We start from the raw sequence: 20309 nt of genomic DNA on the forward strand, positions 1-20309 counted from the left end.
ATAAATAAAAAACATTAAAATAAATAAATAAATAAATAAATAAATAAAGTGAACATGAAGATTTGAGCCTCTTGATTTGTATGATTTTTAGCATTTTCTGGGTTAAGTGAATAGTGAACCATTTTCAGAGATCACCTCAGGCCACTTACAGGAAGAGAAAAAAATCATAATTTAAATAGAACCTGTTATTAGTTTTAGTTTAATGGTTTTAGCATAATGGTTTTAGTGTAATGATTTTAGTATGATAACATTGTATTATTTCAGATTATTACAAGTATTTTTTTAAGTTTATTTATTTATTTTGAGAGAGAGAGAGATCAGGAAAGGGGCAGAGAGGGAGAGAGAAAATCCCAGGCAGGCTCTGCACTGTCAGCACAGAGCCTGATGCCAGGCTCAAACTCATGAACTGCAAGATCATGATCTGAGCTGAAATCAAGAGTCAGATGCTTTACTGACTGAGCCACTCAGGCGCCCCACAAGTATCTTTTTTTTAAATGTTTATTTATTTTTGAGACAGAGAGAATATGAGCAGAGGGGCAGAGGTGGGTGGGGACAGAGGATCCAAAGAAAGCTCTGCATTAAGAGTGGCAAGCCCAATATGGGGCTTGAACTCATGAACTGTGAGATTGTGACCTGAGCTGAAGTTGGACGCTCAACCAACTGAGCTACCCAGGCACCCTTCGTAAGTATCTTTTTTTAAACAGAATATTCTAAGTCTTAATCCCTTTTTAAAAATAAGTTTTACTTATTTACTTTGAGAGGGGAGGGGCAGAGGGAGAGGGAGAGAGAGAATCCGAAGCAGACGACAGCATAGAGCCCAATGCAGGAATTGATCCCACAAATGGTGAGATCATGACCTGAGCCAAAATCAAGAATTGAACTCTTAACTGACTGAGCCACCCAGGGACCCCACTCCCCCCACCTTTTTTTTTAAACAAAATTTATTTTACTGCTAAGATTTAATAATAGTACATTCAAATTGCTCCTACCTTAAGTTACTCACTATGCTCAACTTTTCTTCTGCTATAATAAACATCAATATACTTCTCATTTCTTAATGTAAGTGAAACATAACAGATCATCAATGTAGCTCTTTCCACTAGAAATAATTCTCTGGTAGGTTACAGAATGATTCATATAAAAAAAGAAATGACTTATAGGATTGTGGGAAATTTAACCAACTTTCATTCCTCCTTGCATGGTTAATAGAAGATAACATTTACATTCTATAATACAAAACAAAAATTAATTGAAAAAAATCTTCCTATTTGACAAAAAGAAACTTTGTGGAAAGGACTATAGCTCCATGATAGAGAATGATGTGTGGTTTTTAAGTCTGAATACTTTCTGTAGATAATGTGCCTTCTCCAACATTTTCAATAATCAACTCCATTTCCAAGAATCTAAGATATCCTTGCCAACACTACATTGTATCAAATAAAGATATATGCTTCGTGAGATGTGATGCTATCAGACTATTCTTCAAAAATGCAAAACTTCAGTTCAGAGTGTAGTAGGAGAAAATATGTTCTAAATGAAAAGGCTCTCATTTCAGTTCATTAGCTGGAACACAAAGCAATTCTAAGGAATAAGAAAATATCTTTCTGGTCCACACTTAAATGGTACCATTTACTTTGATGTTAATGTAATTTACATTCTAATTTCTCAAAAACAAATCATTTGCACTAACCAAATGTGTTAGCATAGGGGTGTCTGAGTGGCTAGTTGGTTAAGCTGCCAACTTCACCTCAGGTCATGATCTCACTGTCCGTGAGTTTGAGCCCCATGTCGGGCTCTGTGCTGACAGCTCAGAACCTGGAGACTGCTTTGGATTCTGTATCTCCCTCTCTCTCTGCTCCTCCCCCGCTTATGCTCTATCTCTCTCTCTCTCTCCCTCTCTCTCAAAAATAAATAAACATTAAAAAAATTTTTTAGGGGAGCCTGGGTGGCTCAGTCGGTTAAGCGTCCTACTTCGGCTCAGGTCAGATCTCACCATTCGTGGGTTCGAGGACCGCATCCGGCTCTGTGCTGACAGCTCAGAGCATGGAGCCTGTTTCGGATTCTGTGTCTCCCTCTCTGTCTTCCCCTCCTCCACTCATGCTCCGTCTCTCTCTGTCTCAAAAATAAATAAACTATAAAAAATTTTTTTAATGTGTTAGCATAAAAAGGTGAAAAATGGGCTTCACGCAGGAAAAAAATGCATACAAAAATGTTCATTTTGTAACGAGACAAAATGATAGACTATTGAATTGGTGTTTAAGAAATACTTGTGAAAAAAATTTTCAGAAAAATAAATACTTGTGACTGTTTATTTTTAAAAATTCTGCCTTTAGCCACCCTCAAAAACATCATTTATATGAATTATTTATGCATCAGTGAAATTAATGTGTCACAGATGAGAAAAATATACCATTCTAGATCAAAATTACTAGGTACAAAGGAAAGGCCTAGAAAAAGATGTGTACAGAGTATCTAACAATTCTTTCTAACATGGAGGTACAAAGACTCAAAATGAGCTTGGAAAATTAGAAAATTATAGCATATGGGCCCCTATCTAAAAAACTGATACAAATATAAATTCCAAAACAGCGATAATGGTTTAATAAACTAGAACCATCAGTCTTTAAAGTAGATGTGGGTAACATTAGCCCTCCATTTTTTAAAATGTTTGTTTATTTTTGGGAGAGAGAGCACAAGCAGGGGAGGGGCAGAGAGAGGAGAGGGAAACAGAGAATATGAAACAGGCTCCAGGCTCCAAGCTGTCAGCACAGAGCCCGATGTGGGGCTCGAACTCACAAACCACTGGATCATGACATGAGCCAAATTCGGAGGTTTAACAGACTGAGCCACCCAATTGCCACAGCCCTCCATTTTTTTTATGGTTGTCTGTACATGTCAGTAATTACTATTACTGTCTATTACAGTCTTTTAAGGTCTATTACTATTACAGTCTTTTAAGGAGCCTGGGTTAATTACTAGAAAGTAATTTTAGTACTCTATTAGAAAGAAGTACTTTTCCTTCAACAGTTAAACTTAGCATAAAATTTAAATAAAATTCCACAGCCAATTCCAGAACATGTGTTGATTGTCACAAGATAGGGAGTTCTTTAAAGAGGCCTGTCCAGGGGTGCCTGGGTGGCTCAGTTGGTTAAGCTTCCGACTTCGGCTCAGGTCATGATCTCACAGTTCGAGGGTTCGAGCCCCGTGTCTTGGGCTCTGTGCTGACTGCTGGCTCAGAACCTGGAGCTTGCTTAGGATTCTGTGTCTCCCTCTCTCTCTGACCCTCCCCTGCTCTCTCTCTCTCTTTCTGTCTCAGAAATAAATATTTTTTAAAAAATAAAGAGGCCTGTCCAGGGGTGTCTCTCTAGTATATAGATCTATTTCTATCTGTCCAATTGACCACACAGAGAAAACAGGTTCAACTTCCCAGAGTACTACGAGGTGCCATTGTGTCTGTGTGGCCTTACTAGCTAGATATTAAGCCCAAATCATTGTTATTAGGAATGAAGACCTGTCCTGCAGATGTTGCAGAGGTAGATAAAATGAGAAGAACACATTTAGGATAGCGTTTTCCAGACAATTCTACATAACCCTTGTTGTTCTAGGATTCCTTGATCTCTTACTTGGGCTCTGTGTCCTATTTTCCAAATGGAGTTAGGTTTTAAGTTATTATAACTTGGGGGACCTGGGTGACTCAGTCAGTTAAGTGTTCGACTTTGTCAGGTCATGATCTCATGGTTCTGTGGGTTTGAGCCCCACATTGGACTCTCTGCTGTCAGCGTGGAGCCCACTTTGTATCCTGTCTTCCTCTTTCTGCCCTTCCCCTGCTTGTGTGTTTGCATGCTATCTCAGAGATAAATAAACATTTAAAAACTAAAAATAAGAGTTCTTATAACTTAAAACTTTTTAAACTTCAAATCTGTGTGCTTTTATCATTTCCTAACTTACTGCCAAGTACAATTTCACTTTTACATTGTTCCTTGGATCTTAAGGATCATACCAGAAAATGAATATTTGTACTATTCAAATATTGAATAATTTCAACTATTGATGAAAAATTTTCATATTTTTTTCTGTGAATGAGATAATGAATAAGATGAAAAAGAAAATTGTATGAAAATCTTATTTTTTCAATCTTACAGTAGTGTCACAACAAGATGATATGTTAAATTGCTTCATTACGACAGATCACTGGTGAAAAAGCAGTATAAGCAGTTTGATCAAGATTTTGTAGACTTCCTATTTTAAAAGAAAATTTTATGATTTAAAAAAGTTTTTAAAAATCTTTCAGTTAGAGGTTACCAAAAGTAGAGACTGTAGCAAAGCCATAGAATACAGGGAAAGGTATGGAAAGTTCAGTATTGGAATTACAAGTCATAAAGACATAACTATACAGTACTATACTGTACTTTTCAATTTGTTTGGAATATCCTCCACATTAAAATCTGCCAATCAAAATACAATTCATCCATAAAATCACCAATTCAATGAAACCTTCCCACACAGTGCCAATTTATCCTTATTTCTGTATCATAACAGCACAGGCTTTGGAGTCAAATTGCCTTGATCTGAAATGTGACCCTGCTACTTATTCACTGTGTATGCAGCCTTGAGCTAATTTCTCTAAGTCTGTTTCCTCATTTATAAAATCAGGATAATAATAGATTCTACTTGGGCACCTGGGTGGCTCAGTCAGTTGGGCAGCCGACTTCAGCTCAGGTCATGATCTCATAGTTCATGGGTTTGAGACCCGCGTCTGGCTCTGTGCTGGAGCCTGCTCCGGATTCTGTGTATCCCTCTCTCTGCCTCTCCCCCTCTCACGCTCTGTGTCTGTCTCTCAAAAATAAAATAAATAAATGTTAACAAAATTTAAAAAAATAGACTCTACTTCATAAAATAACTAGGAAGATTAAAAGTGATAATACATGTAAAGTCCCAAGAACAATGCTCTGTTGTTACTTAATATTATTTCTATCATTCATATACTCTCCACTATTATTCATCATTATATTATATTGGTATTGTCTCTTCAGCCAGAGTTCCTAAATGTAGAAAATATGTTTTGTATGCTTTTGTCTTCCTTACAGTGCTCAGCAAGGCATTGCTCTTGATAGGAATTCAAAACACATCCCAGAGAATCTTAGCATGGAAGGGATCTCAGAAATCAAACTAGTTTAACTTTTCCCCTAAATCATGATCTTTTTCTTGCAACACCCTGGAGACTATCATCTATACTCTATCTTGAACACAGTATGTATGTGGACACACATACATATACGTGAACACAGCTGGTGACAAGGAGTTCACCTTTCTCAAGACAGTCTGGTTCATTAAACAATTGTCATTGTTAGAAAATCCATTCTGAGGAGGTAGAGAAGCTGGCAAGCTTCTGGAAAATGATTTGGTAATGTTCATTAAAGAGTTATACAAATTTCAGACCCTGTAAATTTCACTCCTAATACCATATCCTTAAAAAACAAGGAAAATTCTGTCATGCATACAAAAGGATTTATTATAACACTATTTATAACAGCAAATCAAGAACTAACCTAATGGATTAGGAGAAACTTAATGGAGGATCATGGGGGAGAAGAAGGGGAAAAATAGTTGGGGAGAGGGAGAAGGCAAACTATGAGAGACTCTTGAATGCTGAGAACAAACTGAGGACTGAGGGGGGGGGGGGGAGAGAGGAAGGGGGGTGATGGGTGCAGAGGAGGGCACCTGTTGGGACGAGCACTGGGTGTTATATGGAAACCAACTTGACAATAAACTATTTAAGAGAAAAATATTTTCCCTGAGGCACTGTAAGAAAACTGACAGGAGATAAGTTTTAAAAGAATGTTATAACATTTAGAAGTTATAAATAAATTAAACAGCATAGGTCATTACATAAAAAAAAAGAACTAACCTAAATGTTTAAAGGTAGGGAAATGGAAGAGTAAGTACCTAAATAAAACAAAAGTTCATTAAAATTAGAAATATGAAGATTAAGGTGGGAAATATTTATAAAGTTAACATTAAGTATAAAAGTAAAACAAATGTATATATAAACCAGGATTAAAACTATACATAAATATGTGTATCTGTGGAAAAAGACTGGAGGTGATGGAACATATACAAAAATGAACAGTATTGATAAGATGGAAGGACAGTTAGAAGATTTGTTTTGCTTTTCAAATTACCTTAATGTCATTATAATATTGCTTTCAAATTTTTAAAGAGGAAGTTCTTCCTTCTAATGATTCAAAATCAACCTCCACTCACCCCTGTGATTTTCATTTCCTGTCCCTCCTCTGCCCTTTGAAGTTACACAAAATAAATGAACTTGAAATATTTGAATATGATTGTTATAGTTTTAGTACCCTTACTCTCTGGTACTCTAGAAGACAGATTAGAGAGGCAATGCTGACATCAGGGAGACTCAGTAAGGAGACTTAGCTGTCAGTCACAAAGAAAGCAAGGATGACAGTCTGAATCAGCACAATGGCAATAGGGCCAAACTTGAGAAATATTTCAAAGGCAAAATAGATGGAAATGGTAACCAAAAGGATGTGAGAAGTAAGAACACAGAAGTTGAACACATTCCTGGTCACACTGTTTGATAAAATGATGGTTACAACATCAAGATAAGGAACCTGAGGTAAGAAAGAGCATATTTGGTTAGAAGTTGAAATTCTATTTGGAGATGTTGAATTTGAGGTGCTTGTAGGATATATATATCTATATATTGATGGAAAGATCAATTTGAAGTCAGGGAGACAAAACCAAACAGAGAAAAGCAAAACATGAATGAAACAGAAAACAAACAAATAATTTCATACCAAAATATACAATATTTGAAGGTAGGAGAGAGAAAGGTATTTATATTTATAGTTTACATTTCTATTTTTTGGTATAAAGTTATTCATGGGGGTCTTTTATAATTAAAAAATCTCTTCTTTTTCTGTAATTATGTCCCATTTTTAAAGAAGACCATAGAAGACATCTCTGTAAACTTCAGAATAGACAATTTTTTAAAAAAAAAACTGCCAATAAAGCTGAAAAGATGGATAAATTGATATATTTAATAAATATATTAAAATTAACATAATGAGTATCCTATTCGCCACAACACACTATTAAGAGACTAAAAAGGCAATTCATAAAGTCAAAGAGATATTGACAATACATGTATTTGACAAATGACTTACATGTGGAATATATACACAGAACTACAAATCAGTAAGAATGAAAGATGATCCAACAGAGCCCAATAAATAAAAATGACAACTTGGAAAGACACTTCAAAAAAGAGGATATCCGGGGCGCCTGGGTGGCTTAGTCGGTTAAGCGTCCGACTTTCGCTTAGGTCATGATCTCGCGGTTTGTGGGTTCGTGCCCCGCGTCGGGCTCNCTCTCTCTCTCTCTCCTAGAAATAAATAAAAATATTAAAAAAAAACAACAACAAAAAAGAGGATATCCAACATGGTCAATAAACACACGAAAAGATGCTCATCTTCAATAGTCACCAGGGAACTATAAATTAAAAACACAGTGACATCTCACTACACACCCATCAGAATGGCTAAAATTAAAAAGATAGAAAACGCCCAGGGTTAGTGAGGATGTGGAACAACCACATACATTGCTAGATAGGAGTATAAATTAGCACAACCACCTTGGAAATTGTTTTGTAGTATCTATTAAAACTAAATGCAGGAGCTCCTGGGTGGCTCAGTTGGTTAAGTGTCCACCTTCAGCTCAGGTCATGATCTCACAATTTGTGAGTTTGAGCCCAGCATCAGGCTCTGCTCTGCTATCATAGAGCCTGATTTAGATCCTCTGTCTCCCTCTCTCTGCCCCTCCCATACTCACACATACACATTTTCTCTCTCTCTCCCTCTGTCTCTCTCTCTCTCAAAAATAAATAAGCATTTAAAAATAAAATAAAATAAAACTAAATGCACACATATTCTTGACACAGCAAATCTACTCCAAGGCATTCTATTCTCACCAGAAATATGTACATATTTCATTAAGAAACATGTTCAGAATGTTTAGAGCAGTACTAATCATAACAGTCAAAACCAGAAAATTATCTAAATGCCCATCAACAGTAGATGAATGAATAGTGAGAATGGCCTACAACAACATGCAAGAATATGGATAAAGCTCACAACATAATGTTGAGTGAACAAATGGCTCATACTCTGATCTGTATCTATAAAATAAAAAACAAGAGAAACTAATCTATGCTAACAGAAGTCAGGATAGAGATATTCTTGTTGACTGACTTTGAAGTAAGACTTTAAAGTATTTGTTTCTTCTTTGGGTTTTGATTTCACATGTTTATTTAGTAGGCTGGGACAAAGGTGAGACAAACAGGTTACCTAGGAGCAAAATTTAAGAACATGGTTACTCTCACCATGCTTGCCTCACCCTCATCCCAGCCTTGATGTTAAATCTGTGAATACTTATTGAGCAATACCATTATGATGTGTTTATGTGGATGGGTTAGTCAGTTAAGCATCCGACTTCAGCTCAGGTCATGATCTCACAGCTCATGAGTTTGAGCCCACGTCAGGCTCTGTGCAGACAGTTCAGAGCCTGGATCCTACTTTGGACTCTGTGTCTCAGTCTCTCTCTCTGCCCCTCCCCTGCTCATGTTCTGTCTTTCTCTCTCTCTCTCAAAAGTAAATAAACATTCAAATTTTAATGTAAAATTTTTTTAAAAATAAAAAAAGAAAGAAAAACCTTTAAATTCTTAGAATAAAATATAGGAGAATAAGTAGTTCTCCCCTTACCTATCAGGACTATGTTCCAAGACCTACCTGAAATCATGAACCAAACCCTATATGTACTATGTATTTTCCTACACATACATACTCTTATTGTACTATATCTTATTGTATCTTGTACTATATCTTATTGTACTATACTCACCCTTCTTCTTGTGATGATGTGAGATGACAAAATGCCTGTGGTGAAATGAAGTAAGGTGAGTGATGTAGGCATTGCAATGTAGTGTTAGGCTACTATTGATATTCTGACATGTTGTCAGGATTATCTATTTCCTGACTGCCGTTGACCAAGGATAACTGAACTTCAGGAAGCCAAGCCACAGCTAAGGTGGTACTACTGTATCATAAATGACCTCAGGTACAGGTGGTTGGGTGGCTCAGTTGGTTAAGCATCTGACTTCGGCTCAGGTCATGGTCTCATGATTTGTGACTTTGAGCCCTACATCAGGCTCTGTGCTGACATTTCGGAGCCTGAAGCCTGCTTCAGATTCTGTGTCTCCCTGTCTTTTTGCCTCTCCCTCACTCATACTCTGTCTCTCTTAAAAATAAATAAAAATTTAAAAAATTTAATAATAATAAAAAATAAATGACCTCAGGTAAAGAAAAAATTTTTGAGAATATTCAGAAGCACATGTTAGAGAAAAATATTTGACTACAGCAAAGAACTTGTGTTTACCAAAGACATCTTTTAAAAAGTGAAAAGACAAGCCACAAACCTGGAAAAAATATCACAACATAAATAAGTGAAAAGGAATTATTAATCAGAACATATTTTTTAAACCAATGGGAGAGGAAAAGATAAATAATCCAGTAGAAAAATACATGAAAGACTTGACCAGTTACTTCAGATATAAGAAAACCAGAATGGCCAATGCATATGAAAAGATGCTCAAACTCACTACTAGGGAAATGCAAATTGAAATTATGACGTATTAGCATTGCACATCCAGTAATTAGGCAGAAAACATAAACTTGAGTAATATTAAGTATTGGCATAAGTATAGAGCATATTCCTCTACTGTTGGTAGAATACAAATAGGGAAAACAGTTCAGATTATTAATAAAATTGAAAATATATAAGCCCTAAGATTCTTTGGTATACTCTCCAGAGATACTCTTGCAAATATATACCAGGAAATGTATACATGAATGTTTATAATAATTAGAAGGAAAAAAAGAATGTCTATCAAGAGTAGAATATTCTACAGTAGTGAATAGATAAATCTCATTTTTGATGGTTAAGCAAAAGAAGCAAATCTTAGAAAAATAACTTAGAGTATGATTACATTTAGATAAAATTGTTAAACAAGTGGATATGCTCAGAGATGGTAAAATTATAAAGAAGAGTAATAGAAGGATTATCATAGAAGATAGGAGAGTGGTTACATTTGGAAGAGAAGGAAGGGGTACAATGAAGAGGTGCATGTGGTGGCTTCTAAGATAGTGACAGTGTTTTACTTCTTAACCTGAATAAAGAATATATGGATGTTCTCATTATTCTTTATTTAAAAATTTTTTTTTCTTTACATTTATTTATTCTTGAGAGACAAAGAAAGAGAGTACAAGCAGGGGAGGTGCAGAGAGAGAGGGAGACACAGAATCCAAAGCAGGCTCCAGGATCTAAGCTGTCAGCACAGAGCCCAATGTGGACTTGAACTCATTCATGATATCATGACCTGAGCCTAAGCCAGGCACCCAACCAACTGAGCCACCCAGGTGCCCCTCATTATTCTTTAAACTGTACATACTATTTTATATACTCTGATGCTCTGCTGTATACATGATGTATTTCAAAATAAAATTATTTTTAAAAGTATAAAGCATTCTGAAACTGATATTGCACTGTGTGTTAACTAAAGTTTAAATTTAAAGAATAAATAAAAGCATATAGTGCTCTACATATGTATATTTGTGTATGAATGTGTGTGCGTATATTCCATGAAGGAAAACAACAAACAGAATTCTCGAGGTACCGAGGTGCCTGAGTGGTCAACTCTTGATTTTGGCTCGGGTCATGATCTCATGGTCCATGAGATCGAGCCCCACACGGGACTCAGCAATGATAGCGTGGAACCTGCTTGGGATTCTCTCTGCTCTCTCCCTGCCCCACCCCTGCATGTGCATACATACTTTATTTCTCTCTCTCAAAATATGTAAATAAACATGTTTGAAAAACAAAAAGAGGGGCGCCTGGGTGGCTTAGTCGGTTAAGCGTCCGACTTTCGCTTAGGTCGTGATCTCCCGGTTCGTGGGTTCGAGCCCCGCGTCGGGCTCTGTGCTGACTGCCAGCTCAGAGCCTGGAGCCTGTTTCAGAGTCTGTGTCTCCCTCTCTCTCTGACCCTCCCCTGCTCACACTGTCTCTCTCTCTCTCTCTCCTAGAAATAAATAAAAATATTAAAAAACAAAAAAAACAAAAACAAAAAGAGCTTTCTATTAAAAAAAAAGCAAACAGAATTCTCAGTGACAAACTGTCAGTAAGCTCTTCACTAGACTTACTTAAATCGTTTCATATGATTGGCTGGCTGAGAGAGGAGCTTGAATTGACTGAGTTTACCACAAAATTCTGATCTTTGTATATATAGTTCCTACTAAACATATGCTTGACGAGTGTTATCATGTGCTAATTAATCTATCAATTGAACTATTCATTCTCAAGTTCTCTGGTTTCATTTCTATTGGTAAAAGAGAAAGAAATCCTTAATTTTGAAAGATAAAAATCCAGCTGAAACATGCTCATTCTTTTCTTAACCTTTGTTTTTTGGGGGCACCTGGGTGGCTCAGTCAGTTAGGTGACAAACTCTTGATTTTGGCTCAGGTCATGATCTCACAGTCTGTGAGATCAAACTCCACATCAGGCTCTGCACTAACAGCTTAAAGCCTGCTTGGGATTCTCTCTCTCTCTCTGCCCCTCCCCCACTAACTCATACTCTGTCTCAAAATAAATAAACATTAAAAAAACTTTATTTTTTTAAAAACTAGCCTATGTTAGCTATATCTTCCTTGAACAGAATCAGAAGAAAGTTGCTTCAAACTCTAAAGCCATTAGTATGTGTGACATTGTGAAAATACTTAAGATGGAAAAAAATCTTGCTTGGTTAAATTATTTATATTAATTGAATTAAGACTTCTTTCAATATATGAAATGTAACAGATTTAAATAATCAGAACATTCAAAAGTTATTTACTATAGTCATGCCTTTAAGAAGGACTCAAACTATCTCAAACAAATTAGCATCCTAATCTGAAAATAGTTTTTGAAAAGATTTTGTAGCATCACTTCCCATTAAGTAGTCTAAAAATTCTTTATATCTAACTCAGAATCCTTTTAATACAATGTTAACACACAATAAACTTTGTTTTCTAGATGACAGGGTGTGGATTTACCTAGGACACAGTGGGCCCTAGCAAGCACTCAACTCCAAGTCTCTACTGGAGAAAGTTGGAAGGTAAAGGGCTCAGAGCCCTATCTATTTGGCTCCAGTGGCTCCAAACCAGCTCCCTGATATTTCCCAGGGACCTAGCCCAAAGCTTGTCTCTGTCCACATAACCAACAGTTGACTATCATTTTGTTTTCACTCTGACTTGAGATTATTTGTAACTTTTCCCCCCACCTCTGCCCACTTAATTATCCCAGTAATCAAGAACTTATTTATACTTCCAGTGAGTATGAATAAATACCTAGAATATTTTTTAAATCCTAAAAATGTTACCTATAAATGAAGGAAAGAAATTCATGGGAACCTTTTATAAAAGAAGTATATTAGAAAGTCTTTTTCTTCTCCTCGTAATGGACAATTTCATCCAACAAAGTATATTCCCTTCTTGAATACAGTACTTTTTTTACAGTAAATACTCCCTGAGGTCAGAGGCTATTTTGTTTTAGTTTTTATACCTGGCATACTCCATTGGACTGTCACTGTGATATAATCTGTATAGGTATTGGAAAACGTTAGCTATGTTTAACTGAAGCAACAGAGGCTTACTAAAGCTTTGCCTTACATGATTGTTGCTTTCTTCTTCTTCTTCTTCATCAAAGTCTAGACCCTGATGGGCAATCTCAGTAGTGCTGTTCTCTTGAAAGAGGTTGTTCTCCAAAACAGACACTCTGGTAGCCTCAGTTGTGACTTTTACTTTCATGCTATGAAAGCCAGTGGAGACCAATCCCACTTGCAGGTTTACAGGCTCCCCCTCAAACAGCAAGAAGTGTGAGTTTATCCCTTCTTTAAAACCAGGGGGTTGGTAATCATGAGGAGTCACTGCAAAATGAAAAGGGCAGAGAACCAAGAAAACTGTGAGTTTAAGTTAATCAACAGTTAGATTAATCTTTCACATATAGCAACAGATCTCTCTTTCAGATGCTTGCAAAAATCTCTATATATAAAATATTACTTAACACTTAAGAGGGAATTTGACTAGGGGTGCAAGGGTGGCTCAGTCTGTTAAGCCTCTGACTTGGGCTCAGGTCACAATCTCATTGTTTGTGTGCTCAAGCCGTGTATCAGGCTCTGTGCTGACGGTGTGGGAGCCTGCGTGGGATTCTCTCTCTGCCCCTCCCCAGTTAATGCTTTCTATAAATAAATAAATAGATAAATAAATAAACAAACAAATACATAAATAATACATACATACATAAATAGAAGGAATTTGACTAGTGGTCTCCACTTACCTGCATTATAGTAGTGGAGTTTCATAGTAAGTATAACATCATTAGGAAGGGGTCCAAGGTTCTGCATCAGTATGTACAATTTACGGATCAGTAGAACACTGGCTTTCTTAATATCTTCACTGTTTGTCCCACTTTCAAAGCTTGTATTACTGCTATAACCAAATAGAAAAACAGTATACTTTTCAATCATAAACAATATTGAAAACCCATTTTGAAAAGAACAAAACTCTTTACCATATGATCAAGTAAATATAAAGTAAACATCAGGACACTTGAGACTATCTTTAGAATGTAAATTAGAGCAGTGATTGTACTTTTTGTAATGTATATACAATGGATTTCTTAGGTAGCAAGTTCTTCTAAGGCATTTTAAATATGACCTGATTTTCTAAAATTTTGAGTTACAAATAACCACATGCCATAACAGTGAGAACAACGAATTTAGAATCAGGAGACTTGACAGAGAAAGACAGATATATGTTTTCACTCACATGTGGAACTTGAACAACTTAATAGAAGACCATGGGGGAAGGGAAGGGGAAAAATAGTTACAGAGAGTGGGGAGGCAAACCATAAGAGACTCTTAAATACAGAGAACAAACTGAGGTTTGATGGGAGATAGGGGGAAATGGGTGATGGGCATTGAGGAGGGCACTTCCTGGGATGAGCACTGGGTGTTGTATGTAAGCAATGAATCACGAGAATCTACCCCAAAACCAAGAGTACAGTGTACACACTGTATGTTAGCCAATTTGACAATAAATTATATTAAACAAACAACAACAAAAAAGAATTAGGAGACTTGATTGGGTCTGCTGCTAACTAGCTGAATGATCTGGGTCAAGTCATTTAGACACTCTAGGTTAGTTGGCTCACTTGTGAGATAAGCTTATACACATCTCTACACACCTCCAAATAGGAAATCAGTCATCAGCTCTGGGCCTTTCTACTGTCTGGTTATCTGTCAGAGACATCCCTTCCCCTACATGGATTGCAACAATGGCTATCTATTCTTCTCGCTTTTCTTCTTGTCCACATTGCAATAACATTATATAACTGCTGCAACAATATACCTATAGGAAAATCTGCTCATGTCACTCTTATTTAAAATTCTTCTAGTATACCTATCACCTTTCAATCAAATTCAAGAATAGTATGTGTTCAAAATGCCTTTCACAACCAGCCACACCCTCACCTACAACCTCACCTGCATTTACTACTCAGTTTCTTTTCACCCACATGCCTTTGCACATGCTACTCACTTTGCTCATATTGTACTTTTCCCACTTCTTTTCCTGACTCTCCTGAATTCATCCTTTAATAGCTAGCTCATGTATCAACTCTTCAAGGAAGTTTTTCTTGATAATTCCCATACATTACTCCTGTTTATATGTTCCCCTCTAGATTATGCATGGCTATATCTTTCATGTCCACAGTATTGTTTTGTGCCAGCTATAGTAAATATTCAATAAATATTTGTGGAATGAATGAATGAATAAATAAGTTGAACCAAATTAACTTCTAACCCTAAGTATTTTTTATTTCTCTCCAAAATTCTCTTTCCAAATTGGTTTCATATTTGAGTAGCTTCTAGGAAGAACTATCACTGCAATATATTTGTACAATGCCTTTCACATAGTAAGCATTCAATAGTGAAAAATAATCATAAGTAACTGAGCTGCTGAAGGAAGTGTAAGTTCATAAAAACAGACATTATTAAGTGAATATATTTGCTCCTCTTTTGATTTTAATAACGTATTGTCTACTAAGATTTAACCAATTTGAAATAGGTAACCTGAGTGACAGGGTATGTAGTTTATGGGATCTTTGAGCATACATCATATTTATAAAATCATATCATGTCAAATCATACTGAAGACTCCCTTGCACTCTTTTAAAAGGGAAGTTATTTTTACTGTGGAAGAGTTGATAAGGTAATTTTGTATGAGCAATTATTTAAATAAAATAAATGTTTACCTTTAGTTTCTAGGAAATTAGCAATATGCATTACCTTCTCTCCTCCTTAGTAGCTGAAAGATTTGGTCATTTGTTACTGCTCACCTCTTGGCATATATGCCTTCACAAAAGAGATTAACTTGGTTGCCAGTAGTACATTTGAATTTTTAGAGAGTAAAAGGCAACTGTTTAATGTGAGAGAATATGTATGAAAAGTGTGGTATAATCTTTAAAATGCTATATAAATGTTAGTTTATGATGATTAATATTTTAATTCTCATTCTAGAACTTACTTCCTCTTTACATTCTAGTGCTATCTGTGTTTTACAAATGAGAGGATAATTAAGGATGTGACTCTCAGAGAGAAATCCTCAAACTTGCAGTAAATGATAAGACAGAGCTAACAGCACAAAAAATTGAGAATTAGGCCATGTTTCTTTTCAGAGTCTTTCCTTTCACAGGCACTCATTCCCCTGACTTGGAGCCCTCTACCACCCAGTGCTTTTCACCATCATCCACCCCCTCCACTTCTATTCCATCTCATCAGCAAAATTAGATCTTTCTGAATCCAAAAGCTACTGGGATGGGAGTAAATGTTGCTTTTCAATACAACATCTCCTTCTACACTGGGGACCTTCTGAAGCAAATACCCTTGTCTTTGCTCTTTAACCATTAGTGTATCTAAAATTTGGCACTTAAGACTTAATAGGAAAATGCAGTGCTTTCCAGTCTTTTCCATACAGGGACACACACAGAAAATTACATTTGTATGACATACTGGGACAAGCAGATGAGAATATTTGTGTCTATGGGCAAACAGTTCAAGGAGTTCATCTATTCCAGGCTCAGTCTAGCTATCTTGAGGGCAGAGAAGATCAATATCTTAGCATAGCAATTGAGAAACTTTAGATTAGTGGCTAGATAGAATCTTATAGAATTCTTCAACCAACACCATGTAGAGAGCCTCATTAATATTTCTACTGTTGTGCTGCCCACCAACCACCATTGCCTCCAAGGGCCACCACCATCACTGCCACTACCATCAGGTACCATCTACTGGCTTTTTAAAATGTGTCAGGAATGGGCAACGTTTTGTCTATGCACTGTAACTTAAAAGTCACAGTAACCATATGATGTAAATATTATTCATTCCACTGTGCAGATGAGAACACTAAAATCTAGGGAGGTTGAGTAATCTGTCTAAAGTTAGACCAATAACAGAGTGTTCCAACCTAGGTCTCTCTGCCTTAGGAATTGGAACTATTAACCACCAAGATTAACTGTCTTTAGACCCTGCTAACATTACCTATAAGAAGAGGAAAAGAAGCAAAGGAAGACTCTTCTCTTACCAATTTCATCCATAGATTTCAGAAATTTAAACAATTATTACAGTTTCTTTCTATAATAGAGGGTTTTTGTAGGATTGGTGGGGAAGTTACAAAGGAAATATAAAGCCTATCTATGGCTTCAAGAAGCTTATGTTTACCTCAATCCTGCTTCTTATGTTTATTAAACAATTAATTAGATTCTACCTGTCAAAATCCATAGTGGCTCCTTCTTTTGTGTATTTGAATTTGAACTGGTATATCTCAGTCACCTTCTAGAAATATCAAAGGAAACAGAGAAAGAAATTACTTTAAAAAAGGAAATCCAGAACTTTATCTGATAATAGGTGAGAAATCGTTTTATTGTATACCTACTATAATACTTATATACCTGTTTTTTCACAGCATTACATTATTCAGGAGTAATATTTCCAAATATAAATATAGCTTAATTTTTCTCCTCCATGCTAAAAATGGTTAGATGGAAAATTCACTTTTTTAAGTTTATTTATTATTTTGAGAGAGAGAGAGCAAGGGAGGGACAGTGAGAGACAGAATCCCAAGCAGGCTCTGCACTGTCAGTGTAGAGCCTGATGCAAGGCTTGAACTCACCAAAGGTGAGATCATGACCTGACCTGAAATCAAGAGCCAGACGCTTAACCGACTGAACCACCCAGGTTCCCCTAGATGGCAAATTTTATTGTTAGTGTTTCAAACCTGGAGAAACTAAGACACAGAGTCAATGACACAGGTAAATGATAATGAAACCAGTTAAGAAACCATTCATTCATGTAACAGATATTTATGGAATGTCTACTTTGTGTTAGGCACTGGAGTTAAAGTGGTGAATGTGACAAAAAAGGTCCCTGTTTTCCTGGAATACAAAGCCTAGTGAGAGAGACAGTCAATAAGTAAGTAAACAAATAAAATAATTTCAGATAGTAATAAGTGCTGTGCAGAATATGAAGAAAAAGCTGTTACAGAGAACTGAAGGGTGAGGCGCTGATTTGGTTTGGAAAGGCCAAAGATGGCCTCCCTGAAGCAATGATGATTGAGCTGAGCCTCAGTAACTAAAGGGGGTCATGTGCAGATCTGGGGGAGGGTGGGGTATCCTAGAAAGAGATAATAGCAATGAAACGTTCTAAAGTAGGGAAGTAAGCCTCTTTCACTCTTTCAGGATCATGAGGAAGCCAAGTGGCTGGCAATGAGTAAGCAAGTGAGAGAGTATAGAAGATGAGGATGTGGAGCCTTATTGGCCATGATAAGGGGTTTGGATTTTATGCTAAGTAAACAAGAAGTATACTAAAAGGTGTCTTAAGCATGGTAGTGATTTGCATTTTTTTAAAGATCACCTTGGTTATTTTAATAGTGCAGAGAGAAGTGGAAAACATGAGAGCAATTAAGAAGCTACTACGGTAATTCCAGGAAGACTAGAAAGGCAACAGGAAAACTAGAAAAATTCAAAAAGGAACCAGGACTGGGGTGCCTGGTGGCTCAGTTGGTTAAGCATCTGACTCTCGGTTTCAGCTCAGGTCATGATCTCATGGTTTCGTGAGTTCAGGACCTACATTGGGCTCTGTGCTGACAGTGTGGAGCCTACTTTGGTTCTCTCTCTCTCTCTCTCTCTCTCTCTCTCTCTCACTCCACCTACTCCCTACTCATGCTGTCTCTGTCTCTCTCAAAATAAATAAGTAAACTTTAAAAAATTAAAAAATATATTAAAAAAACAAAGGAACTGGGATCTTTGATCCTCACCCTTTGATTCTACACTAAAACCTAGATACCACTGCTATTTGCTCTCCTCTCTGTTAACAAATGTAGAAATAAAGACACATATCCTCATGAGAAACATACTCCATATAAAATGAAATGATTGTCTAGTAGTTGAAGCAAATGTTTGGCCCAGATACACTGTACAGTTTGTCCACAGATCTGGAGGAGGTCCTACAGACAGGTAAAGGGTATAAGTTTAAGTTAGAACACAAAAAAATGCCCTTCATTCATCTGTTTAAGTATTTGTTCCTTGACACTGTGGTATTGAGGATGTTAGATTGATCAGAAAAAGTTTCAATGTTTCTGTTACTTTTCTCTGCTCTAAGATTTGGTCCTCCAGCTCTGCTGATCTTAAACCTTAGCAAACAACTCAATCATAGGTGATCAGGTCCTGGGGAAATTGTCTCATGCTGCTTAAACTCTAAGATAACTAATTCATACTGGACTTAATTGAAAAGAAAAAAATATTTTTCTAGCAAGTCAGTTTACTTGGAAAAGCAAACAAAATTTAGAAGGCTGCTTTATGAGTACAGTAGGAGAGGTGTGTGACACTAGAGGTGCCTACAACAACAGGTTCACCCCAAACAGGCCAGATACACAGCATCCTCTCTTGGCTAATGCTGGGTATAACTGCCCTGTCAAACAAACAATGCCTATTCTTCCTTCCTGCCCATGTTTCACAAAAGATTCTAGCTTTTTGATACTCTGAGCTTTTTTATTTTTTTAATTATAACAAGAGGAGATCCTTTAGCACTTGATGATTTTATTAACACTTTATTATTTGGCCCCTGAAGCAATTAATAAGAGAATTATGTTTGTAATTGTTTTACACAAAATGCTAATCCCTTATAACTTCAATCTGACTCTGATTTATGACAGAAGATATATTTACAGCAGGCATTAGTCTCTTAACATTTTATAAAATATTTTCCTGCTCTTGAGATGTGTTGCCTAACAAAGATGGGCATTTAAACTACTCAGTGATGGTTTCTGCTAATCATACTCCATCTATTCACAGATACCAAAGCACCAGCAATGTATAGCCTGTTCTCCTCCCTCTGCATTCCAATACACTGGCAAGAACTGTCAGGCCTATATCCAAAGCATTTCCCAAGTCCCCTGCATTGTTATCTCCCTGTCAAACTACCATTATCTCTTTTCTTTCTTTCATTTTATTTTTTACCACTGTCTCTTTTCATCTGATCTGCTTACTTGCACACTATTCATCCAGTAATTCATTCTCTGTTCTATAGCCATGGGGTTTTTGAAAACACAAATCAGACCATGTTACTCCTTTGCTTAAAAGACCCCCCAACAGGCTCCCATTGCCCTTAGAATAAAATCCAAAACTACCTTAGCCCACAAGACCTTACACATCTGTCCCCTGTCTACCTCTCTGACCTTATCTTCTGCTTCTTTCCCTCCCACCTGCCAAGCTCCAGCCTCAGGGCACCCTCTCTGTCCATGAACACACAAGATGCCTTCCTGGCTTAGGGCCTTTGCACACCTATATTCTGGAACATGCTGTCTCCAGTTTATGATAATAATATTTGGGCATTGCCCTAAACGCTCTACATTTATTCATTCTTACGCAGTCAATGCTGTGAGGTAGGTATTATTATCCTCGCTGTACAAAAATCTAGTATGTGGTAGAGCTGGGATTTGACTCCAACACCTACAATGTTAACTCCTGTGCTATTCTGCCAGTCACATGCCATTGTCTCTTACAGACCTGCATAGGCTGACTCCTCTGGCCCTTCAGGTTTAGCTCTGAAGGCTTTCCATAGACCACCCTCCAATCACTCCTCC

General features: G+C 36.7%; 1 protein-coding gene across 6 annotated transcripts in view; it reads right to left on the reverse strand.

Annotated features, from left to right (window-relative positions):
• Nucleotides 1-20309, reverse strand: part of HORMAD2 (HORMA domain containing 2) — a 99577-nt gene that overhangs the window by 49851 nt on the left and 29417 nt on the right. For 5 of the 6 annotated variants that reach the window (XM_077761517.1, XM_077761520.1, XM_077761515.1 and 2 more), the window contains 3 exons: nt 16935-17002; nt 13447-13598; nt 12780-13036 (listed from right to left, as the gene is read on the reverse strand). In XM_077761517.1, coding sequence (XP_077617643.1) covers nt 12780-13036; nt 13447-13598; nt 16935-17002 — 477 coding nt within the window. The remainder of the gene's footprint in view (nt 1-12779; nt 13037-13446; nt 13599-16934; nt 17003-20309) is intronic. The other variant, XM_077761518.1, reaches the window with a different exon arrangement.

The sequence above is a fragment of the Crocuta crocuta genome, unplaced genomic scaffold (assembly GCF_008692635.1).
Source record: "Crocuta crocuta isolate KB4526 unplaced genomic scaffold, BGI_CrCroc_1.0 scaffold348, whole genome shotgun sequence".
Lineage (NCBI taxonomy): Eukaryota > Metazoa > Chordata > Mammalia > Carnivora > Hyaenidae > Crocuta > Crocuta crocuta.